Below are 27225 nucleotides of genomic sequence, written 5' to 3' on the forward strand. Positions count from 1 at the left end.
AAGAATCCTTGCAGCCCTGGATAAATCACACTTGATCATGGTGTATGATCCTTTTAATGTGTTGTTGGATTCTGTTTGCTAGTATTTTGTTGAGGAATTTTGCATCTATATTCCTCAGTGATATTGGTCTGTAATTTTCTTTTTTTGTAGTATCTTTGTTTGGTTTTGGTATCAGGGTGATGATGGCCTCATAGAACGAGTTTGGGAGTGTTCCTTCCTCTACAATATTTTGGAAGAGTTTGAGAAGGATGGGTGTTAGCTCTTCTCTAAATGTTTGATAGGATTCACCTGTGAAGCCATCTGGTCCTGGACTTTTGTTTATTGGAAGAGTTTTAATCACAGTTTCAATTTCATTGCTTGTGATTGGTCTGTTTATGTTTTCTATTTCTTCCTGGTTCAAGCTTTGAAGGTTATACCTTTGTAAGAATTTGTTCATTTCTTCCAGGTTGTCCATTTTATTGGCATAGGGTTGCTTATAGTAGTCTCTTAGGATGCTTTGTATTTCTGTGGTGTCTGTTGTAACTTCTTCTTTTTCATTTCTAATTTTATTGATTTGAGTCCTCTCCCTCTTTTTCTTGATGAGTCTGGCTAATGGTTTATCATCTCAAAGAACCAGGTTTTAGTTTTATTGATCTTTGCTATTGTTTTCTTTGTTTCTATTTCATTTATTTCTGCTCTGACCTTTATGATTTCCTTCCTTCTGCTAACTTTGGGTTTTGTTTGTTCTTCTTTCCCTAGTTCCTGTGGGTGTAAGGTTAGATTGTTTATTTGAGATTTTTCTTGTTTCTTGAGGTAGGCTTGTATAGTTATAAACTTCCCTCTTAGAACTGCTTTTGCTGCATTCCATAGGTTTTGCATCATCGTGTTTTCATGGTCATTTGTCCCTGGGTATTTTTTGATTTCCTCTTTAATTTCTTCAGTGGTCTCTTGGTCATTTAGTAACGTATTGTTTACCCTCCATGTGTTTGTGTCTTTTACGTTTTTTTCCCTGTAATTCATTTCTAATCTCATAGCGTTGTGATGGAAAAGATGCTTGATATGATTTCAATTTTCTTAAATTTACTGAGGCTTGATTTGGGACCCAAGATGTGATCTATCCTGGACAATGTTCTGTGCGCACTTGAAAAGAAAGTGTAATCTGCTGTTTTGGGATGGAATGTCCTATAAATATCAACTAAATCTATCTGGTCTATTGTGTCATTTAAAGCTTCTGTTTCCTCTTTTTTTTTTTTTTTTTGCGGTATGCGGGCCTCTCACTGTTGTGGCCTTTCCCGTTGTGGAGCACAGGCTCCAGACACACAGGCTCAGTGGCCGTGGCTCATGGGTCCAGCCACTCCGCGGCATGTGGGATCTTCCCAGACTGGGGCACGAACCCGTGTCCCCTGCATCAGCAGGTGGACTCTCAATCACTGGGCCACCAGGGAAGCCCCTGTTTCCTCATTTATTTTCATTTTGGATTATCTGTCCATTGGTGTGAGTGAGGTGTTAAAGTCCCCCACTATTATTGTGTTACTGTCGATTTCCTCTTTTATAGCTGTTAGCAGTTGCCTTATGTATTAAGGTGCTCCTATGTTGGGTGCATATATAATTGTTATATCTTCTTCTTGGATTGATCCCTTGATCATTATGTAGTGTCCTTCCTTGTCTCGTGTAACACTCTTTATTTTAGAGTCTATTTTATCTCATATGAGTATTGCTACTCCAGCTTTCCTTTGATTTCCATTTGCACAGAATATCTTTTTCCATCCCCTCACTTTCAGTCTGTATGTGTCCCTAGGTCTGAAGTGGGCCTCTTGTAGACAGCATATGTATGGGTCTTGTTTTTGTATCCATTCAGCGAGCCTGTGTCTTTTGGTTGGAGCATTTAATCCATTCACGTTTAAGTTAATTATCGATATGTCTTTCCCTATTACCATTTTCTTAATTGTTACATGTTTGTTTTTCTAGGTCCTTTTCTTCTCTTATGTTTCCCACTTAGGGAAGATCCTTTAGCATTTTTTGCAGAGCTCATTTGATGGTACTGAATTCTCTTACCTGTTGCTTGTCTGTAAAGCTGTTGATTTCTCCATGGAATCTGAATGAGATCCTTACCGGGTAGAGTAATCTTGCTTGTAGGTTCTTCCCTTTCATCACTTTAAATATATTATGCCACTCCCTTCTGGCTTGTAAAGTTTCTGCTGAGAAATCACGTCTTAACCTTATGGGAGTTCCCTTGTATGTTATTTGTCATTTTTCCCTTGCTGCTTTCAATAATTTTTCATTATCTTTAATTTTTGCTAGTTTGATTACTCTGTGTCTCGGCGTGTTTCTCTTTGGGTTCATCCTGTATGGGACTCTGTGCGCTTTCTGGACTTGGGTGGCTATTTCCTTTCCCATGTTAGGGAAGTTTTCAACTATAATCTCTTCAAATATTTTCTCTGGTCCTTTCTCTCTCTCTTCCCCTTCTGGGACCCCTATAATGCAAATGTTGTTGCATTTAATGTTGTCCCAGAGGTCTCTTAGGCTGTCTTCTTTTCTTTTCATTCTTTTTTCTTTATTCTGTTCTGTAGCAGTGAATTCCACCATTCTGTCTTCCAGGTCATTTATCCATTCTTCTGCCTCAGTTATTCTGCTATTGATTCCTTCTAGTATAGTTTTCATTTCAGTTATTGTATTGTTCATCTCTGTTTGTTTGTTCTTTAATTCTTCTATGTCTTTGTTAAACATTTCTTGCATCTTCTCCATTTTTGCCTCCATTCTTTTTCCGAGGTCCTGGATGGTCTTCACTCTCATTATTCTGAATTCTTTTTCTGGAAGTTTGCCTATCTCCACTTCATTCAGTTGTTTCTCTTGGGTTTTATCTTGTTCCTTCATCTGGTACATAGCCCTCTGCCTTTTCATCTTGTCTGTCTTTCTGTGAATGTGGTTTTAGTTCCACAGGCTGCAGGATTGTAGTTCTTGCTTCTGCTTTCTGCCCTCTGGTGGATGATGCTATCTAAGAGGCTTGTGCAAGTTTCCTGATGGGAGGGACTGGTGGTGGGTCTAAATTTTTTTTATTTCACGTTACCATTTTTTTTTTCTGTTTAGGCAGTTACATGTTATGGACGAAACACATGTGATTAATCAAGTGAAAGAAGATGTATGCTATGTGTCTCAGGATTTTTATAGAGACATGGATATTGCCAAGTATGTATAATGGTAACCTAAGAATTAGAAAGTTGATTCTTGGGTAATGTTACACATAGTTAAAATATTTTGTAAGTCTATGTTTTGTTTTCCAGGTTGAAAGGAGAAGAAAATACAGTAATGGTAGACTATGTTTTGCCTGACTTTAGTACAATTAAAAAGGGCTTTTGTAAGGTAATTTTTAAAACTTTATTTTATATTGGCATATAGTTGATTTACAGTGTTGTGTTAATTTCAGGTGTACACCAACGTGATTCAGTTATACATATATCTATTCTTTTTCAGATCCTTTCCCATATAGGTTATTACAGAGTATTAAGTAGAGTTCCCTGTGCTGTACAGTAGGTTCTTGTTGATTATCTATTTTATGTATAATAGTGTATGTTAATCCCAACCTCCTAATTTATCCCTCCCCCCACCTTTCTCCTTTGGTAACCATAAGTTTGTTTTCTAATCTGTGATGTAAGGTAATTTAAAAAATAATGATATTCCTTCAAGTGACCACCTCAGTCAGGTTTGAACAGCATCCAGCTGGGATGGGTGGAATCTCACAGAGTTGTTGATGACTGCCTTCCTGCCTGGTGGCCATTTCTTTAGGCACCAGTGTATGAATGATTAGTTAATATCTCTACTAAAGTTATTTAGAAAAAGAACTATCTGCCATGATAGCACATGGGACAAATCTGGAGATTAACAGTATCATTACCTATATTATGGTTTACCCTTTTGTGTTTCATTAAGAATTAGTTTAAGTCCAGTTAGAAGTAGGTTATTTGTTGTGAATATTACTGGCACAGCTGACCCAAGGCTCTGCTATCAGATTGTAGTTGAAAACAGCAAAATCCAGTGCACTTTCAAAGTGTTGAGAAGAGTTTATCTTGGATGTGAAAACAAAGTAATTTCTCCCTATCTTTGAGCAGCTCAGGTAAATTATCAGTTCTGTGGTTGGGTAAATGTGAAGTTTGCCCTTCTAGTTACTGGCTTGGTGAGGAATGGTAGGAAGTTAAAAATCTTTGGTCAGAAACTTAAGCACAAGGAGATATTTTTTCAAGGGGACATGTATGGTAATGTTCATTGTAGTATACATTAAAAGAGTGAGAAATTGGGAAGAGCCTAGGTAGCCATTAATGGTAGAAAAATAGATAAATTTTGATATATTCATATTATAAAATAAGCAGTGAAAATGAAGTAGAGCTACATGATCATCATGGATAAGTCTCAGAAATGTGTTTCTGTCTAAAACATGATGATGTCTAAAAGCCAGTTTTAGAAGGACGTATACCATTTCAGGCTATTCAGAATAATTATTATGTTTAGGAATTTATAAATATGAAGTAAAAGTATATAAACTATGTATGTGAATGATAACACCAAATTTAAAGGGGGAGTGTTATATCTGTGAAGTTACATTAAAATGGTTGATGGATATATGGGGTTTTTTCTTTTTTTTTTTAAATTATTTATTTTTTGGCTGTGTTTCATCTTCGTTGCTTGCACAGGCTTTCTCTAGTTGCAGTGAGCGAGTGCTACTCTTCGTTGTGGCGCATGGGCTACTCATTGCAGTGGCTTCTCTTTTTGCGGAGCACGGGCTCGCGGAGCACGGGCTCCAGGCGCATGAGCTTCAGTAGTTGTGGCACGTGGGCTCAATAGTTGTGGCTTGCATGCTCTAGAGCGCAGGCTCAGTAGTTGTGGCGCACGGGCTTAGTTGGTCTGCGGCATGTGGGATCTTCCTGGAGCAGGGCTCGAACCCGTGTCCCCTGCATTAGTAGGCAGACTCTTAACCACTGCGCCACCAGGGAAGTCCGGATATATGGGTTTTATATAATTATTTATACTTGTTTTTATGCCTGAAATTAAAAAAATTTGGTGGCCAGATTATTGAGGTGAAATACACATCAGAATTCAGAGAAGGCTACCCAGGTCCTCATAAAATCAAAATCATCCTGTAATGTCCTTAGAAACATATCCTTGCGGAAGGACCAAAGCCAGCTTTTAGAAGTGGGAATTGTGACAGATTATGGGATCATGTTGTCTGGCATGAACTGGGGAGAGAAACTGGAAGCCCATGTCCCACTTAGGACATGGAAGGTGTATTTTTTTCTTTACAAGACAGGGAAAACTGCCCCAAATATATAGATACGAAGCCACTTTCTCATTAGGCACGTTTGATCATCCTCATTTATTATAGCTGATTAAAACAGTCCAGTGATATAAAACACCTTGTGGAAAATTTATAGCACTCTGGACGCATGGTGGTAAAGTAATCCATATTTCTACAGGGATGGACCCCGAGTAAAGTCTCAGTAATTCCCAGTTCCTCCAAACCTGACTAAAAATCACCTGGGTCACTTGAAGAACAATTGGTATCCATGTTCTCAGTCCCTGTCCCTGGAAATGCTTAGTGCCTAAGTTTGAAAACTTAAACTTAATCTCTAAAAAAGAAAAAAATTTCTTCCAGGTGATTGGACTATCAGCTATGTTTGGAAATCTTTCTCTTTTTTAAAATGTAGTTCTCGCTTGCCCTGCAAATGAGAACTTACCAGTTTATTGGACATTATCTGCTGAACTCCGCTAGCTTCCTTCCCAAATCATAAGCCTTGATTTCTCAATCCTACACCTTACATAGTGAGCTAGTAGAGTCATGGTTGTTCCCCCAGTTGATTATTGTTTTACTCATCAGCTTTGGAGAAAAAAGGCAGAAGCCACATTGTATTGTTTGCAGCTCTTTTATTGGCCTTTGGCCTTGTGATCAGAATCTTGTTAATGATGGCACTTCACTAATTGAGTATAGACTCCCTGTTACTTGTACACTTTAACATCAGTTGAGTGGACATAGTCAGTTGGACTGAACTTTTACCAGATGATGGAATGTTACATCAAATATTTATTTCAGAAATAATGGATTAACCTTTACTTTGTCAATTAATGTTAACATTTTTACCATAATACATGTTAAATTGTGTACATCTTAATAATTTTTAAGGTTTAGAAATGGTTATATTTTGTATATGTTAGGATTACTCCTAAAATGTATTTTTTAAATTTAATACTTGATCAACTTGTTTTCATCATTGCCTGACAATCAAAATCTTTGATGAGGGCTGTTAAATACTTATGAAACTAGAAAAACAATACTGCATAAGATGAAAGAGAATTATACTTGTTTGAGAGCCTTTATACTTAGGATATTGTTAAACTCGGACCTTGATAGTTTATTCAAGAATATTTTTAAATACTTAGGAAAAACTTACGACCTTGATTTTCTAGTACTGATGACAGTAACAATAATAATAATGTCTGTAATATTGTTACTGATTACAACCGATAGAAATTCCAGTTTTATTTTTTAACAGAAAGAGGATGCTTACGAAAGTGTAATGAATGCTTTACTGACCTAAATTGAGAAAATTGTCCTCATAGTTAACTGTTATCACTTTCTGCAGAGCCATTGTAGTTTAAACATTTCTTTCATGGTACCAGAATGAAATTTATGAGGGCTGTACAGTAATCATGACTTGCATTGACTAAAATAGCAACTCCCAGCAGCCTTTATAAATTCCTTCATTTGTCTATGTCTAAAACAAAAATCTTTTTGAAATTGTACTCTTAGAAACAGAAAATACTTGTAGTTCCAGATTATATATTAACGATTAGTGGCTTTAGAGCTAACATTCAGCAAGGATATCTAGTTCTGGCTTTTCCCCCAGTTAGATATTTGGCCCTGGGTCAGTCACATGATCTTCTTCTGTAAAATCAGGGCTGTGGATTAGATAACTTCTAATGTTTTGTCAAATTAAATTCTCCAAGTTTCTCCAAGTCTGTATCTGTCTCAAGTTATTTTGAGTGTTGACAATATGAGTTATATCCTATACACTCAAGCCAATATCATTTTTAAATGAATTTGTAAATTTATAGGAAGTATTTTCCATTCTGCCTGAGAAGGAAGAATACTTTATCTGTGAAGAAATAATATTCTTCTCTTTGCTAGTGCAACCATAGTTTAATCGGATTGAAAGTGATGTGTAGCTTTCCTTGTTCTTCCTAGGGTATTGTGAATTTTGTGTAATTTTTAGGATATTTTTATTTAAAAATAATGTTTCAAGGGACTTCCCTGGTAGTCCAGTGGTTAAGAATCCATGCTTCCAGTGCAGGGGTTGCAGGTTTGATCAACTGGTCTGGTAACTAAGATCCCACATGCTGTATGACGTGGCCAAAAAAATTAAAAAAAAAAAAAAGAAAGTTTCAAGCATGGAATTTCCAAATGATAGAAATCAGAATCATTCATATCCAGGTTAAGAGAGGCAATGTAGTAGGAGGAATATATTGCGTGTGCTCAAGTTATTAGTTGAATGATCTTGAGCAAGTCATGTAACCTTGCCTAGCGCAATTGCATCATTAGTAAAAGGAAAATATATCTACCTTACAGGGTTATATGAGAATTCAGTATGATAATGTATGTAAAATGCCTAAAACAAACACCACATTGTTGACTGGCATGCTATACTGGGTAGTGGATATGTGATGGCGAACAGTGTAGATGATGAAGGATAATACAGGGTGATAGTAAGAATACTAGAGGGATCTTTTATTTGGGAGTCAGAAGAAGCCTCTCTGAGGAAGCTGAAACCTGAACAGAGAGTAGATGACTAATTATATTAAGGAATAGTTTTTATATACTTTACTCTTTAACAATAAATTATTAATATTTCTTTTCATATATTTTAAGTATTTTTATATTTATATAGAGGATTGGGATATACTCTGTTACAGGTGGAAAATTGCATATACGAGTCAAATGAAGTTAATGTCTTTAACAGTCTAGAAAAGCGATGAGTCTTAGTGCAATTGAGAGGGACCATTATTTTAATGATGTAGAATGCTGTAGAAGGAGATTATTTTTTTCTGGCCCCTTCAGGAGCACAGCTCACAGAGTGGGTGGGTTAACAGAAAATAAATAGCAAAAGAATTTCAGTGATAAAGTCCATGTATTTGCTTAAATCATTTTGGAAACTGTTTTTTGAATAGAGATTGAATAAATAATAAAGAAATTTAATGATGTAGGCTTTTTGCACAAGGGAAAGGGGAAATCCTAATAGAATAAAACCATAATGCCCAATAAAAATCTAAGGCAACGCCAGGGGAGTGAAAGTAGATAGTGCTGGAAACATAAGGTACAGTGTTTTTTATTTAGAGTATGTTCTTTGTTCTTTAAAAACTGGAATCACTCTGTTCTTAGAGGTAGATTATGAAGTTCCTTCTCCTCTATTCTCCTTTTCTTTCTTTCTGTTTTAAAATGTGTGGAATAAAGCCAGATCATCTTTGGGGGAATAGCTATATTAAGAGTCAGTAGTTATTTATTTGTGTGGTTAGGCAACAGCAGAGAAGACCACATTTTTCTAACTTTTGAGAATCCTGAAACTTCCAAGAACATGGTTAATATATTGGTATTACATATTACTAAATGTTATTAGTGATGTGAGCTAGATAACATAACTTAAACTTTTCATCTTATTTTTCTTTAAGCCAAGAGAAGAAATGGTGTTAAGTGGAAAATATAAATCTGGGGAACAAATTCTTCGTCTGGCCAATGAGAGATTTGCTGTTCCAGAAATACTCTTTAATCCTTCTGATATAGGAATTCAAGAAATGGGAATTCCAGAAGCTATTGTCTATTCAATTCAGAACTTACCTGAAGGTGCATAAATAATGAGGAATAATGATATTTTTTAAAAATCATAAGCTCTGTGAACCCTAGAGAAGTCATCTGTTTCTTCTAAATAATTTGAGCAAATGGCTACTTTATTTGCAGAGATTTCCAGATCTAACTTGAATAATTCTTTATTGTACTTTATTTTACTTGAATAATTCTTTATTGATCCTAGATTGTAAATTTGATATAGGAAGAGTAATTATGGTCTGCTTAAATTTTAAGAACTTCATCTCTTTATAAGTATTAAATTGCTATATCCATTTAAAAAGTTTTAATTTAAGCCAAGTTTGCACAGAGTAGAAATTTATAATTTAACAATTTAATGGGTTTTAGCTGTTGATGAGACTGGTTTATTCCTTCTGTTACATTTTGATTAATATACAGGAAGTTAGTTTTAATGAGATTGAAGTATAGTGCTTCACAGTGATTTCTGGGTTCTCCTGAAGCATGATTTAACTAAATAATGTTCTAAAGTTTTGGAGTACCTTTATAGCTTAAAAATGTCTTCCTAGTTCATAAGGAACAGTGTAGGCATTGGAGAAAATCTTGCCTATGCAGTGTCCTTTCCTCCCATTAAAAAAGAAAAAAAGTCAGATAATGCCATCACCTTAATATAGTTATTTCACAACTAATTTCACATTAATATTTCATATTGATTTCTCATTTTATCTAAAGTTGCAGTCATGAGGTATACAACATTTTGTACTACACTGTTTTAATGTTGTGTTGTAAGACTCAATATTAACGTAGCAGTACTCTGTCCCTGTTTTGTGAACAGAAGCATTAGGTGGGATGGCCAGTACCTATCAATTCCTGACAAATTTCCCAGTGGTGCTTGGTAGCCCTTTAAGATTGACTAACCATGTGGCACTTAATATTTGCTATCATGTAACTTTAATGAGTGTAGAACATAAGATCCTTTCTTTAAATATTATTATAGATTGAGTATTTTTCACTATCAATTGTAAGTGTTGCACAATAAGAATGTGTGTCTCGGTGAGATAACATGGAAACTTGGGTTTTCAAGTTTAAAATGTTATGAAGGACCTCCTTTTCATCTTTACACTAGCTAACAGTCTCAGCCTACATAAAGACCTCCTCCATTTTAGGGGAGAACAATTTTAATTTTCAAATGTCTTTTACTAGAATTTTACTCATTTATGTATAGCTTACATGTATATGTAATAAGTTGCTAGTAGTTCAACCCCTTCACCTTAGCCTTTCTTTTAAAGAACTGTGAGGTCATATTTCTGTTTAATATGTTTATTTGTATAAATGATAACCTCATTATAAAATCTTATAAGTTATAATTTATATGGTTATAAAAAACTATATGGTTTCCCAACCAGTAACTTTCATCCCCAATTGCTTTTACCTAATCTCTCATCCCCATTTCTCCAGAAAGATAAGTAAACAGATATTCTAATGCCTTTTTTCTTTCTCCTATTTTTCTCTTTTAAAAGAAATGCAGCCACATTTTTTTAAGAACATTGTTTTGACGGGAGGAAATTCCCTTTTCCCGGGATTTAGGGATCGGGTTTACTCGGAAGTTCGATGTCTCACTCCAACAGATTATGATGTTTCTGTTGTGCTGCCTGAAAAGTAAGTGTTGGCTTATATAGAAACAAATCATGGAAGTTAGTTTACAGATAAAGAGGTCTGTAGACAGACTTGAGTTTAAAGCCTGGTTCTACTGGGTTGCCAGGTTAATTTCACCTTTGGGATGCTCATTTTTCTTTTCTCAAAAAATGAAATGATATAGCTGCTGGACAGTCATCGACAGGAAGACACTGGAACTCACCAAAAAAGATACCCCACATCCAAAGACAAAGGAGAAGCCAAAATGAGACAGTAGGAGGGGCGCAATCACAGTAAAATCAAATCCCATAACTCCTGGGTGGGTGACTCACAGACTGGAGGACACTTATACCACAGAAGTCCACCCACTGGAGTGAAGGTTCTGAGCCCCACGTCAGGCTTCCCAACCTGGGGGCCTGGCGGTGGGAGGAGGAATTCCTAGAGAATCAGACTTTGAAGGCTAGCGGGATTTGATTGCAGGACTTCGACAGGACTGTGGGAAACAGAGACTCCACTTTTGGAGGGCACACACAAAGCAGTGTGTGCATCGGGACCCAGGGGAAGGAGCAGTGACCCCAGGGAAGACTGAACCAGACCTACCTGCTAGTGTTGGAGGGTCACCTGCAGAGGTGGGGGGTGGCTGTGGCTCACTGTGGGGACAAGGATACTGGCAGCAGAAGTTCTCGGAAGTACTCCTTGGTGTGAGCCCTCCCAGAGTCTGCCATTAGCCCCACCAAAGAGCCCGGGTAGGCTCCAGTGTTGGGTTGCCTCAGGCCAAACAACCAACAGGGAGGGAACCCAGCCCCACCCATCAACAGTCAAACGGATTAAAGTTTTACTGAGCTCTGCCCACCAGAGCAAGAGTCAGCTCAGGCCACCACCGGTCCCTCCCATCAGGAAACTTGCACAAGCCTCTTATATAGCCTCATCCACCAGAGGGCAAACAGCAGAAGCAAGAACTACAATCCTACAATCTTCTTGCAGAAGCAAGAAACTACAATCCTGCAGCCTGTGGAACAAAACCCACATTCACAGAAAGACAGACAAGATGAAAAGGCAGAGGGCTATGTACCAGAGGAAGGAACAAGATAAAGCCCCAGAAAAACAACTAACTGAAGTGGAGATAGGCAAACTTCCAGAAAAAGAATTCAGAATAATGAGAGTGAAGACCATCAGGACCTCGGAAAAAGAATGGAGGCAAAGATTGAGAAAATGCAAGAAATGTTTAACAAAGACCTAGAAGAATTAAAGAACAAACAAACAGAGATGAACGATACAATAACTGAAATGAAAACTACACTAGAAGGAATCAATAGCATAATAACTGAGGCAGAAGAACGGATAAATGACCTGGAAGACAGAATGGTGGAATTCACTGCTGCAGAACAGAATAAAGAAAAAAGAATGAAAAGAAATGAAGACAGCCTAAGAAGCCTCCGAGACAACATTAAACGCAACAACATTTGCATTATAGGTGTCCCAGAAGGGGAAGAGAGAGAGAAAGGACCAGAGAAAATATTTGAAGAGATTATAGTGAAAAACATCCCTAACATGGGAAAGGAAATAGCCACCCAAGTCCAGGAAGTGTAGCGAGTCCCAGGCAAGATAAACCCAGGAAGAAACACGGAGACACATAGTAATCAAATTGGCAAAAATTAAAGGCAAAGAAAATTTATTGAAAGCAGCAAGGGAAAAATGACAACATACAAGGGAACTCCCATAAGGTTAAGACCTGATTTCTCAGCAGAAACTCTACAAGCCAGAAGGGACTGGCATGATATATTTAAAGTGATGAAAGGGAAGAAACTACAACCAAGATTACTCTACCTGGCAAGGATCTCATTCAGATTCGATGGAGAAATCAAAAGCTTTACAGTCAAGCAAAGCTAAGAGAATTCAGCACCACCAAACCAGCTCTAAAACAAATGCTAAAGGAACTTCTCTAAGTGGGAAACACAAGAGAAGAAATGGACCTACAAAAACAAACCCAAAAGAAATAAGAAAATGGTCATAGGAACTACATATTGATAATTACCTTGAACGTGAATGGATTAAATACTCCAACCAAAAGACACAGGCTTGCTGAATGCATACAAAACCAAGACCCATCTATATGCTGTCTACAAGAGACCCACTGCAGACCTAGGGACACATACAGACTGAAAGTGAGGGGATGGAAAAAGATATTCCATGCAAATGGAAATCAAAAGAAAGCTGGAATAGCAATACTCAGATCAGATAAAATAGACTCTAAAATAAAGAATGTTACAAGAGACAAGGAAGGATACTACATAATGATCAAGGGATCAATCCAGGAAGAAGATATAACAATTATAAATATATATGCCCTCCACATAGGAGCACCTCACATAAGGCAACTGCTAACAGTTATAAAAGGAAATTGACAGTATCACAATCATAGTGGGGGACTTTAACACCTCACTTACACCAATGGACAGATCATCCAAAATGAAAATAAATAAGGAAACAGAACCTTTAAATGACACAATAGTCCAGATAGATTTAATTGATATTTATGGGACACTCCATCCAAAGACAGCAGATTACACTTTCTCCTCAAGTGCGCACGGAACATTGTCCAAGACAGATCACATCTTGGGTCCCAAATCAAGCCTCAGTAAATTTAAGAAAATTGAAATCATATCAAGCATCTTTTCCATCACAACACTATGAGATTAGAAATGAATTACAGGGAAAAAAACGTAAAAGACACAAACACATGGAGGGTAAACAATACGTTACTAAATGACCAGGAGATCACTGAAGAAATTAAAGAGGAAATCAAAAAATACCTAGGGACAAATGACCATGAAAACACGATGATGCAAAACCTATGGAATGCAGCAAAAGCAGTTCTAAGAGGGAAGTTTATAACTATACAAGCCTACCTCAAGAAACAAGAAAAATCTCAAATAAACAATCTAACCTTACACCCACAGGAACTAGGGAAAGAAGAACAAACAAAACCCAAAGTTAGCAGAAGGAAGGAAATCATAAAGGTCAGAGCAGAAATAAATGAAATAGAAACAAAGAAAACAATAGCAAAGATCAATAAAACTAAAACCTGGTTCTTTGAGATGATAAACCATTAGCCAGACTCATCAAGAAAAAGAGGGAGAGGACTCAAATCAATAAAATTAGAAATGAAAAAGGAGAAGTTACAACAGACACCACAGAAATACAAAGCATCCTAAGAGACTACTATAAGCAACCCTATGCCAATAAAATGGACAACCTGGAAGAAATGAACAAATTCTTACAAAGGTATAACCTTCAAAGCTTGAACCAGGAAGAAATAGAAAACATAAACAGACCAATCACAAGCAATGAAATTGAAACTGTGATTAAAACTCTTCCAATAAACAAAAGTCCAGGACCAGATGGCTTCACAGGTGAATCCTATCAAACATTTAGAGAAGAGCTAACACCCATCCTTCTCAAACTCTTCCAAAACATTGCAGAGGAAGGAACACTCCCAAACTCGTTCTATGAGGCCACCATCACCCTGATACCAAAACCAAACAAAGATACTACAAAAAAAGAAAATTACAGACCAATATCACTGAGGAATATAGATGCAAAAATCCTCAAAAAATACTAGCAAACAGAATCCAACAACACATTAAAAGGATCATACACCATGATCAAGTGTGATTTATCCAGGGCTGCAAGGATTCTTCAATATACACAAATCAATCAATGTGATACATCATATTAACAAATTGAAGAAGAAAAACCATATGATCACCTCAATAGATGCAGAAAAAGCTTTTGACAAAATTCTACACCCATTTATGGTAAAAACTCTCCAGAGAGTGGCCATAGAGGGACCCTACCTCAACATAATAAATGCCATATACGACAAACCCACAGCAAACATCATTCTCAATGGTGAAAAACTGAAAGCATTTCCTCTAAGATCAGGAACAAGACAAGGATGTCCACTCTCACCCCTGTTATTCAACATAGTTTTGGAAGTCCTAGCCACGGCAATCAGAGAAGGAAAAGAAATAAAAGGAATACAAATTGGAAAAGAAGAAGTAAAACTGTCACTGTTTGCAGATGACATGATACCATACATAGAGAATCCTAAAGATGCCACCAAGAAACTACTAGAGCTAATCAATGAATTTGGTGAAGTTGCAGGATACAAAATTAATGCACAGTGCATTCCTATGCACTAATGATGAAAAATCTGAAAGAGAAATTAAGGAAACACTCCGATTTGCCATTGCAAGAAAAAGAATAAAATACCTAGGAATATACCTAGGGAGACAAAAGACCTGTATGCAGAATACTATAAGATACTGATGAAAGAAATTAAAGATGATACCAACAAATGGAGAGATATACCATGTTCTTGGATTGGAAGAATCAATATTGTGAAAATGACTGTACTACCCACAGCAATCTACAAGTTCAGTGCAATCCCTATCAAATTACCAGTGGCATTTTTTACAGAGCTAGAACAAAAAATTCTTAAAATTTGTATGGAGACACGAAAGACCCCGAATAGCCAAAGCAGTCTTGAGTGAACAAAGCGGAGCTGGAGGAATCAGACTCCCTGACTGCAGACTGTATTGCAAAGCTACAGTAATCGAGACAACATGGTATTGGCAGAAAAACAGAAATATAGATCAATGGAACAAGATAGAAAGCCCAGAGATAAACCCATGCACCTATGGTCAACTAATCTATGACAAAGGAGGCAAGGATATACAATGGAGAAAAGACAGTCTCTTTAATAATTGGTGCTGGGAAGACTGGACAGCTGCATGTAAAAGAATAATATTAGAACACTCCCTAACACCATACACAAATATAAACAGAAAATGGATTAGAGACCTAAATGTAAGACTGGACACTGTAAAACTCTTAGAGGAAAACATAGGAAGGACACTCTTTGACATAAATCATAGTAAGATCTTTTTTGATCCACCTCCTAGAGTAATGGAAATAAAAAGAAAAATAAACAATGCGACCTAATGAAACTTCAAAGCTTTTGCACAGCAATGGAAACCATAAACAAGATGAAAAGACAGCCCTCAGAATGGGAGAAAATATTTGCAAACAAAGCAACCGACAAAGGATTAATATCCCAAATAATAAACAGCTCATGCAGCTCAATATTAAATAAACAACCCAATCCAAAAATGGGCAGAAGACCTAAGCAGACATTTCTCCAAAGAAGACATACAGATGGCCAAGAAACACATGAAAAGCTGCTCAACATCACTAATTATTAGAGAAATGCAAATCAAAACTACAATGAGGTATCACCTCCCACCAGGTAGAATAGGCATCATCAGAAAATCTGCAAACAATAGATGCTGGAGAGGGTGTGGAGAAAAGGGAACCCTCTTGCACTGTTGGTAGGAATGTAAATTGATACAGCCACTATGGAAAACAGTATGGACATTCCTTAAAAAACTAAAAATAGTACTACCATACCACCCAGCAATCCCACTCCTGGGCATATACCCAGAGAAAACCATAATTCAAAAGGACACATGCACCCCAGTTTTCATTGCAGCACTATTTAAAATAGCCAGGTCATGGAAGCAACCTAAATGCCCATCGACAGACGAATGGCTAAAGAAGATTTGGTACATATATACAGTGGAATATTACTCAGCCATAAAAAGGAATGAAATTGGATCATTTGTTGAGACGTGGGTGGATCTAGAGACTGTCATACAGAGTGAAGTAAGTCAGAAAGCGAAAAACAGTATTGTATATTAACGCATGTATGTGGAAGCTAGAAAAATGGTACAGATGAACCGGTTTGCAGGGCAGAAGTTGAGACACAGAGAAGAAACGTATGGACACCAAGGGGGGGAAGCCATGCGGGGGTGAGGATGGTGGTGTGATGAATTGGGCGATTGGGATTGACATGTATACACTGATGTGTATAAAATTGATGACTAATAAGAACCTGCTGTATAAAAAATTAAATTAAATTAAAAAAAATGAAAACTTTACTTTCAGTGGATGAAAGGGGATGAAGTATGTGAAGTAGCATCCATTATTGTTGGTACATAATGGGTGCTCAGTTAATGTAAGATCACTTCCCTATAGTGAATCAGTCATCATTACTTGGAGATTTTTTACAGGCAAATCACTTAGGTTATTTATTCGATTTGGGACTTCCGTCGTGGAGCAGTGGTTAAGAATCCGCCTGCCAATGCAGGGGACACGAGTTCAAGCCCTGGTACAGGAAGATCCCACATGCCGCGGAGCAACTAAGCCTGTGCGTCACAACTACTGAGCCTGGGCTCTAGAGCCCGTGAACTGCAACTACTGAGCCCGAGTGCCACAACTACCGAAGCCTGTGTGTCTGGAGCCTGTGCTCTGCAACAGGAGAAGCCACCGCAATGAGAAGCCTGTGCACAGCAATGAAGAGTAGCCCCCGCTCGCCGCAGCTAGAGAAAGCCCACACACAGCGATGATGACCCAACGCATCCAAAAAGAAATAAAAAGTAAAATAAATTTTAAAAACTTTATCTATTTGATTTATCTGAGATATGCCATTTCTTGAGAGTTTCTATGAAGAATAGAAATCTGAGAATTTAACCAAGATAAATTATGTCAATTGGTAAGTTGTTTTGGAATGTTCTAAAATAATTTAAAATACTTAAACTTTTACATTTAAGTAATCATTTTTTTTATAATTCAAAACTTTTATATGTACCCCCTATCCTGTTTTATGAGAAAAAGCAGATAATTAAGGTATAATTTTAGAGCTGTAAGAAAGGCTTATAGATCATCCTCTTCTGTGTACTTATTTGTAAATAAACAAGGGCTCATGAGTTAGCAAAGGTCTTATGATAAGTTAATAGCAGTAACCAGACTAAAATTCAGTTCTCTTTATCTGGAGGCAGAAGTTCTCACCAAATCTTTGTCTAAATAATCCCCCGTCACTGCTCCACTGTTTTAAGCGGCAGAGTTGCAAACAAGACCCCACATACCTGATTTTTAATTTTAGAGGTTTGTTTCAAAGCTAAAGAAGAATTTTTCAAAATCAATAGCAGTTAATAGAAGACCCTCATCAGATCACTTAATTTTATAGCTATCAGATAAAAGAATAAATTATCATTAGATATTGGAATGATTTTTATCAGCATTAATGTTCATATACGCTTTAGAATATGAAGCATATTGGATTTTTATCCTGCATTTTAAGTGTAAGTCATGCGTACATTACAGCCCAAGGGATCTATAGAAATAGTTTTTATTCTTTTATTCATCAAATCTTTATTGCACATCTGATTTTATAGATAGATATATATTTAGGTTTTTTCTAAGGTTAGGAAATGTAATATAGTAAGGAAAACACTTTTTTCTTTATCATTTTTCATATTTAAAACTGAATTGGGGGAGAGGAAGAGTAGAAGTAGAATTACACAAATTCAACCAATTACACAGAATTACAACCAATTAACTTGGTTGTACATAAAATTAAACTAAAAGTTTGATGTGCTCTAATTTTGCTTATTGTCCATGTCCTACCATGTAGCAAGTTTATCATGCACTGTGGTTTTTAAATGTCTCATTTATTAGAGGCAACAAAGTATAGGAGCAAAAGCACAGACTGTGTGAAAACAGTTCCGAGTTGAATCCTAGTTTCAGTCTTAACCTCTCTGAACCTCATTTTCCAAATCTATAAAGTGGGAGTTATAATATCTATTTCATTGGTTGCTGGGTGAATTGATTTGATGACATATCTTTGCCATGTACAAAAGTTAGACTTAGTTATTACAGTGTTTTTATTTTTATGCATTTTTTGTATTTTGCTTGTATTCTTATTTTTTATTAGAGGTAGAAGGTCCATAAATTCAGGGCACAGGGAAAATAAAAAGAACACTTACTTGTAGTGGTGACCAACTTTCCTTTCCAAGTTTGCTTTACTCCTATGAAGTTTATGCTTATTTTCACACTTTAAATGATTTTCTGTTAAATCAGGTTGGGTAGAGATTGCCACATTTTAGTTACTAATTAACGTTTCTGGCATTTCAGTTCTGTAAAATCATCTGGGTTCACTTATTTTACCTTTATTTTTAGCCCTATTACTTATGCCTGGGAAGGTGGAAAATTGATATCGGAGAATGATGATTTTGAAGATATGGTGGTAACAAGAGAAGATTATGAAGAAAATGGACATAGCGTCTGTGAAGAGAAATTTGATATTTAAGAAACGTTTCTGAAAGTTTTGACTGTGACAAAGGTTTAATTTTCAATGTTCTTTTTAAAGGAAGTTAAGGACCTGTGTTAACTTTCATCCTAAGATAAGATAACATCTTGAATTATGTAAATACTTTGATCCATGGCTGATTTTCAAAGGTTTCTTACCTAGGTTAGTAAGTAAACTGTAACTCAGCCCAAATTTTCATTTAGGAGCTAGACTTACTATAACAATGCTTATGCTGTTTCCGAGACTAAGTTATCTTTCATTAGAAGATGAAAGAGTGAGTGTATTTTAAGTTTAATTCTTTATAGCTAAAAGCACAAACTTAACTGTCTCACTGGTCAGGTTTCCTTAGAAGGTAGTTTTGTGTGACTGACTAGGAATTGGCCAGAGTATTTTCAGGCTGATATGATTTCTCTCTTTCTTCTAGAGCTAAGTATTTTATCTTTTAATTGTCATTTTTATTTGTATATACTAAAGTTAGAAAAACTAATCTATGTGTATGTAATGTTTATTTTTTACTTAGCCTAAATTTGAAAGGATGAAGACCAAAGCCAATTTATTAAAGTGTTTTTGGTCAGTACTGTGTTGCAGAAATGTATTATTTCACTCATAAAAACACTATACCATTTTTTAGGATGAAATTCTTATGTCATTGGGCTCATGAATCAAATTCCTGCCAATCTCTTTACCTTAGCTTGGATCATGTGCCTACCCCATGGCTTCAGGGATTTTAACAGCCCTACTAAGATAGCCTAGAGTGAAAGAAGGTAGTTTCCCAAAGGAGAATTAAGGTGAAGAGACAGATGCTGGGCAGGGTGAAAGAGCTGTCCACTACAATTATATTTGGATTATATGGACAGCGACTTAATGATTTTTTGACTTTACAATGGTGTGAACGCAATATGCACTCATTAGAAACTGTTCTTCAAATTTTGCACTTTAATATTTTCCTGGGCTAGCGATATTTGGTATGTTTCTCTCTTGTGATGCTGGGCAGCGGCAGTGAGCCACAGGTCCCAGTCAGGGTAAACAACCAATATGCTTACAACCATTCTGTACCCACCAACCATTCTGTTTTTCACTTTCAGCACAATATTCAATAAATTATGAAATATTCCACACTTAATTATAAAATAGGCTTTGTGTTTGATGATTTTGCCCAACTCTAGGCTAATGTAAATATTCTGAGCGTGTATAAGGTAGGCTAGACTAAGCAAGCTATGGTGTTTGGTAGGTGAGGTGTAGTAAATGCATTTTTGACTTAATCAAAGAAGATCTGTATTAGTTAGGGCCTGGTCAGTCCTTCCTAGACCTAGGCTAGTTACATTACTTGTTATCATTGCAGAGTTGCAAATTGATTGTGTTTGTGTGATACCCAGGTACTAGCATATAATCTGTGGAGAGTGTAGCAAAAAGATGCTGGTGGCATAAAAGAAGTTTTTGCAACCATACAGTGTAACAGTGTAACTGTGCTAGAATTTCAGGGTGATGCAGTTAGAGTTATAAAGGTAAGTCACCATTTAAAGGGCTTTCCTTGACTTACCAGGACCTCATCTTGCAGGCAGAATACTATCATCAACAACCAAGATGTTTTTCGTATGAGGAACCGGGGCATTCCTCAAAGCTGCATTTCCAAAACATGCCCTAGCTTGATGTTTCCCATTTTGTTCTGCTGAGAATAATGTGTGTGTCACATGCTTACTACAGTACACTAATTTCTGTTCACGGTGTAGGTCTCATAGTGCTCATTTTTGAGACACTAAAAATTCATTTCTGAAATTAATGAACATAGATGCTAATCGTTTATCTCTAGCCTTGAAGCTCCCATCAGTTTTAACACCTGCCTAATTTTGAAACTTTATTGCTAGAGATAATGTTTTAATATTATACAGTAAGTTGACTTCAAAGAGAACATTGAACATTCTCTCTAAATAATAACAAGGTTATCTATTTTTGAAAGATGTTAAAGATCCTGATTTGAGATTCACTAGAAGTATTGAGCGAGAACTTAGCCACATTAGAGTTTATAATTTTGTGCTGCAAATTGCATGCATGGAAACAGTGTTCTAGCATTGGCCATGCATAATATACACCTTAAGACAGTAGAGGATTAGGGTTTACATCAATGACTAATCAAGATAGGATAATTCTCTCCAACACTTTTCTATCTTGGTTTTGAATTTTTTTAATTCAGTGGTGATTGGCTTGACGTGGCAAACTGATCATGTGCACCTACTTTACCTGTCCGAAATCCCTTTAAACAATTTCTAGTGGAGGAATGCACAGGGAACACTTACTTCAGTGCTTTTTGTGACATATTATGTCTCGAGCTGGGTTGGTGGGCACATGGGTATTCATTATATTAGAATCTTTATTGTGTGCATGAAATAGTTCATATTATATTTTGATAGTAGAGTAAATCCTTAAGTGGACTCTAGGAAATAAAAAGGGTGGCACTGATGAACAAATGTGGAAGAATTCCTAAAAGATGGAAAACAAATGGGATTAGGTTGTTAGAGAAACAAGAAAACCTATGTGCCAGGTCAGGGCAGGAGGAAACTACTAGAAACGTAAGAGCAATTCCAGAGACGTTTTAATTCAGGACAAATAGAGGAGATCATGGATTAGACAGTAAAAGAATGAATTGGAAACACTGAGCGCGACTCCCTTTTTTTTGTTGGGGGGGCGCTGTGCTGCCTGGATTGCAAGATCTTAGTTCCCCTACCAGTGATCCAACCCCGGGACCCTGTGCTCTGCAACGGGAGAGGCCACAACAGTGAGAGGCCCACATACCGAAGAAAAAAAAAAAAGAAAAAAGAATGACCCCTTGGGGGACTTCCCTGGCAGTCCAGTGGTAGGACTCGGTGCTTTCACTGTAGTGGCCTGGGTTCAAGCCGGGAATTAAGATCCTGCAAGCTGTGTGGTGTGGCCCAAAAAAAAAAAAAGTCCCCTTATGGAATAAAATTTTAAAAATTTTATAAATAACATTCTGTAAGAGATTGGTGAGGCAGTTGCATTTATTGCAACAAGAATAGGTTGCTGTACAGGGAACTATATTCAATATCCTGTGATAAACCATAATGAAAAAGAATATATATGTGTAACTGAGTCACTTTGCTGTAGAGCAGTAATTAACACAACATTGTAATTCAACTATACTTCAAAAATAGGTTGCTATAACAGGCTCCAGACGCGCAGGCTCAGCGGCCATGGCTCACGGGCCTAGCCGCTCCGCAGCATGTGGGATCTTCCCGGACCGGGGCACAAACCCGTGTCCCCTGCATCGGCAGGTGGACTCTCAACCACTGCGCCACCAGGGAAGCCCCGAACCTATGTACTTTTATGCCAGTTTGCTGAAGAGTGCACAGTCCTGGAGGAACGTGACACGTTAAGGAGAATGACGTAATCGTAATAAACGGGAAAACTTAGCAAGGTCTGTTTGTTTAGATTCTTCTTGGCCTCCCTTTGTCTTTGGAGCTAAGGATACTCCTTTCCTCTGGGTATAAGGAGGGCATCTCTCATATGAGGGTTTTATGGCCAGTTTCAGGGAGGAAGGACAAGGGGGAAGTAGGTCAGAGTGATCCTCCTGCTTCTGCATTTTCTCAAGCCCTTTCAGCTTAAAATATTCAATATGTCAGGTGCCATATTTTGGGGTAGTGTGTCCTGAGCCCTATCAGAAGCATGTGCAAAACATGGACAAAGAATTTCATGAACATGAGCAGTGTTTTTTCACTGCTCTGTGAGCTGTCTTAGCATGTACAGTCAACCAATCAACCAAGCCTCTCCCTAGGCTGATCTACAGATGGGGACGCCTTAGCCTCCAGACACACGAAAGCACCTCTCAATCAGGGTAACCTTTGAAATCCTAAAGCCCATTAATATTAGGGGTTTGCCTATTTTCACTATAAACACAGCTTCACTTAAACACACCTATGGTGACACCTGGTATTACACTGCCTCTGAAAACTTAAAATCCTACACCTAACTCTCTATTCAGAATCTATTGTCCTTCAAATAATAATACAATAATAACTTACGGGACTTCCCTGGTGGTGCAGTGGTTAAGAATCCACCTGCCAATGCAGGGGACACGAGTTCGAGCCCTCATCCGGGAAGATCCCACATGCCGCGGAGCAACTAAGCCCATGTGCCACAACTACTGAGCCTGCGCTCTAGGGCCTGCGAGCCACAACTACTGAAGCCTGGGCACCTAGAGCCCGTGCTCTGCAACAAGAGGAGCCACCGCAATGAGAAGCCCGCGCACTGCAACGAAGAGTAGCCCCTGCTCACCACAACTAGAGAAAGACCGCGCGCAGCAACAAAGACCCAACCCAGCCAAAAGTAAGATAAATAAATTTATATTAAAAAAAATAGCTTACAATGAGTGCTTACCATGTGTCAAGCTTTTTGTACTTTTTCTCATTATATCTTCAATGTTCTAAGGTATAAGTGTGTAGGTATTATTATTAACAGCCCTGCCTTATCGATAAAGAAACAGAAGCTTGGACCACATGGCTAGCTAGGATCTGAACCTGGGATTGTCCCACTCCCAGGGTTTGGGGTCCCTATACTATGCCATACTGCCTTTAGCTCTGTCACAACTCTCGTCAATCTCAGAGCGATGTGCCATTTTTCTTTGTTCATCATCTCTTTTTTCCCATCCTGAGTCAGACACACATCTGATCATCTGAACCACTTTCTCACTAATTTGTGTCCTCAATTTTCTTGCACTCCAATCTTTCTGCAACACCTGACAAAGCAAAATTTCAGCCCTTAATCAATGCTTGAATCCACCTTTTACACTTGAACATTCAAGTATATAAGTGCTGCTGAGAAAATTACTGTCCAAATTGGCATCACTAAAATTTATAATCTACTTCATCTGGATCCTCAGAATTACTCATCAGTCCATTTATTTGTCTTTTCTCAACTGCTTTTCCCATTCCCTGTCTACTTCAAACTATTCCTTTTTTCTCATGTCATCCATTCAATGGTCCCCCTACAACTCCTCAGACAACAGGGTCTCCTCCTCCTACTTTGTCAAGGAAAATGGATTCATCATTTAATGATCTCCTTCAACTTTCTACCTTGGACCTACATATTTATTTATATCCATACACACTATCAACTTTACTCGTCATATCCCTCCCCTGTTCAAGGCAAACCCTTGGTCCTGTGCCCTTGAAGACATTTCCTCCTGCCTCCTCCAGGGCCTGGCTCCATCAGTAATCTCTTTTGACCTCTCAGCGGGTCATTATGCTCAAATCTCTGGCTTGATTTAGCATCGCCCCCGTTATTCCCAGCTTCTCTCTTCCCTTATCATAGATCCACTCTTAATCTCTCACCCATTCATTCCTTTTCATCCTACTTGCAACCTGGCTTTTGCCTCTCAAGCTACTAAATCAGCTCTCACTAATTGGCTCCAGAGAGTCCGGAGCAGTCCTGATCTGCTGCTGCATGCAATCCTCCTCTTTAAAATGTTACATTTCCTTGGCTTTACGAGCACGACTTCACCTCATTCCCCTTCTAACATTCCTTCTCTGTCTCAGTCATAGGTTCCTCTTTACTCACCCCTTGATGATTAGTGTTCTTTAATGTTTTGTCCTGGACCTCTTATATTGCTCAACATACTCTAAATGACCTCAATTTCCACATGCTCCCAGATATTTAGTTTTAGTTCATATCTTTCCCCTGAACTTCAAAATTGCACATCCAGCTGCTCTGCTGAAAATATCAACCAGAATGTCCCACACATATCTTAAATCAAAAGGTCAAAACAGATTCAATCATTTCCCTACACATGTTCCTCTCCTCTGTTTTTCTATCTGAATTGGTGGCAGTCACCTCACCTGGAAACTTGAGAATTATCTTTGAGTCCCCTTTCTCTCGGACCCCCAGATGCAATCAAGTGTTGCCAATTTTACCTCCTAAATATTTCTCAAACCTGTCTCCTCCTCTCCATCCCTCTTGTCTCTGCTACAGTACAGGCCTGCATGATTTCTCACTTGCACCATTGTAGTAGTCTCCTAAGAACTCTGCTTCCAGTCCCCCTGGCCAACCCATTCTCCAAACTGCTGCTAAGCACTATCTAAAATATAAATCTAGCCGTATCACTTTTTAAAAAATAAAAAATGCCTCCCCAGCTGCCTAGTGAATTCCTTGGCTGCTAAATGAGGCCCTTCAAGATCTGACATCTATTTCTCTAGTTTCAATTCCTGCCACCGCTCAGCTGTAATTTCTAGCCTGTACCTATTTTTGCTCACAATGTTCCTCCTGTCCAGAATATCTTCCCCTTCTCCACTCCTCTGGTTTAGCTTGCATCTAGTTCTTTAAGACTCCTACTAGGTATCACCTCCACAAGCCTAGCCTGATGCTCTCAAACTAGGTCAGGTAATCCTCCTCCTCTAGTCTTCTATAACCTCCTCTGGCTTGAACATATCCCTCTTATATTTTATTATGATTGATTTATAAATGGTTGTCTCTCTCATACTTCAGTTCTTTCACTGAATTAATTTACTCAACAACTATCTATTGATATCTGTGACTACTAAGTGCCAGGTGCTTTTAACATGGAACATAAACTTATTGCAAGCAGGGGCATTATCTTATACATCTTGTATTTTGCGGTGCTTATACAAAGTCTGGCACAGAGTAGATCTTCAAAATGTTTAGTGAATAATTGAATGGATGGATGGATGAATATTTGATATCAGGAACATTTTAAATCAAGATATGAATTTCAAGTAATCAATTCAAGCATGCAGAAAAGAGCATACAACACAAAACACAGAGGCAATTAAAAAATTCAATTAAGTTGTATACTGATATCATCTGACAATTTTACTGAATAAGGGATAAACTTCAAGAAGAGACGAGAGTTAAGCTATTTAGGGAAAAATATTATCAGATAACTCTTCAGTTCCCAAGTGCTTATAGCACACGGCACAATGCAAAGCACTTATATTCATTATCTCCCTTTAAAGCATATTGTTGAATAAATGTTGGATGGAAATAAATGTTAAAATGCCTACAATTCCTCCATTTTCCTCAAAGCCAAAACTAATGAAAAATTGAATGTGAAAAGCTAATATAGTATGGCAGCCAAATGAAGTTTATCTTGAAATTAGTCAGATGAGATCTAATTAATCTAAAAAGATTCCAGATGTTAGGTTCTGAATACTTCGTTAGTATCTGTTTAACAGCATCAAACAGACAGGATGCATGTGGCAACAGACCTGTGGCCATATGCCCTATGTTCAAAGAAGGGAATGGGAGGAAATGGCATCTATTAGCTGAGAAATTCCAAATAATCCTGGCAAATAAATGTATGCCCTACTCTATGAATACTTTTCTAGAAATTAGTAATGCCTTAGAAAACTTTTTTTTTTTTGCGGTACGCGGGCCTCTCACTGTTGTGGCCTCTCCCGTTGCGCAGCACAGGCTCCGGACGTGCAGGCTCAGCGGGCCTAGCCGCTCCGCGGCATGTGGGATCTTCCCGGACGGGGGCACGAAGACGTGTCCCCTGCAACGGCAGGCGGACTCTCAACCACTGCGCCACCAGGGAAGCCTGAAAACTTTTTTTTTTAAGGAAGAAATGTTACCTACATTTCTAGTTGGTCAAGTTACTTAATCTAAGTTTCAGTTCTTACCTATAGAATGGGGTAATAATAATGCCTACATAATAGGTTATTGTGTAGAATAATTTCATAAATGCATGTTAGTGCTCAGCACAGTCTGACACAGAGTAGGGTTTAATATTAGTGTCAATTAATATTAAACATCATTAGTACTTAATATTTAAATAATAATAATACAATTTAAATATAGTATCTATGATTTATAACTATATTATTTTTTTAATTATGAAATTCACCGTATTCTCCTCTCATTTTGTGTTTATTTTTTATATATAAATTTATTTATTTATTTATTTTTGGCTGAGTTGGATCTTTGTTGCTGCGTACGGGCTTTCTCTAGTTGCGGCGAGCGGGGGCTACTCTTCGTTGTGGTGCACAGGCTTCTCATTGCGGTGGCTTCTCTTGTTGCGGAGCATGGGCTCTAGGTACATGACTTCAGTAGTCGCGGCTCGCGGGCTCTAGAGTGCAGGCTCAGTAGCTGTGGCGCATGGGCTTAGTTGCTCCATGGCATATGGGATCTTCCCGGGCCAGGGCTCAAACCCATGTCCCCTGCATTTGCAGGTGGATCCTTAACTACTGTGCCACCAGGGAAGCCCCCAATGTTACATTATTAATATAAATACTAAATATTTAATAACAACAAGGTAGATACTATTATTCTCATTTTGGAGATGAGGAAGGTGAGGCACAAAGAAGTTAATTTGCCCAGGCAATTTGGCCCTAGCACCCAAAGTTATACCTTTTACTTATTTTGTCTCTCACATGACAATCTTAGGAAATTTGACTTTTAAATATTTTATGGTTTAAAGAAATTAAAAAGTAAGGAATCAGATCAATTGCCAAAAGACATGGAGTAAAAAGAATCATGAAGCCTTTTCAACTGGGTAGGGGGAAGTGTTTAAGCTCCTTCTCTATAAAAACTTTGT

At 37.6% G+C, this 27225-nt stretch overlaps 1 protein-coding gene across 2 annotated transcripts in view; it reads left to right on the forward strand.

Annotated features, from left to right (window-relative positions):
- Positions 1–19745, forward strand: part of ACTR6 (actin related protein 6) — a 32212-nt gene extending 12467 nt beyond the window's left edge. For both annotated transcript variants that reach the window (XM_082850524.1, XM_082850525.1), the window contains 5 exons: positions 3067–3165; positions 3261–3339; positions 8689–8860; positions 10339–10477; positions 18536–19745. In XM_082850524.1, coding sequence (XP_082706650.1) covers positions 3067–3165; positions 3261–3339; positions 8689–8860; positions 10339–10477; positions 18536–18665 — 619 coding nt within the window. In that variant the 3' untranslated portion in view covers positions 18666–19745. The remainder of the gene's footprint in view (positions 1–3066; positions 3166–3260; positions 3340–8688; positions 8861–10338; positions 10478–18535) is intronic.
- The last annotated feature ends 7480 nt before the right edge of the window (positions 19746–27225 follow it).

The sequence above is a fragment of the Leucopleurus acutus genome, assembly GCF_964270905.1.
Source record: "Leucopleurus acutus genome assembly, chromosome: 11".
Taxonomy (NCBI): Eukaryota; Metazoa; Chordata; class Mammalia; order Artiodactyla; family Delphinidae; genus Leucopleurus; species Leucopleurus acutus.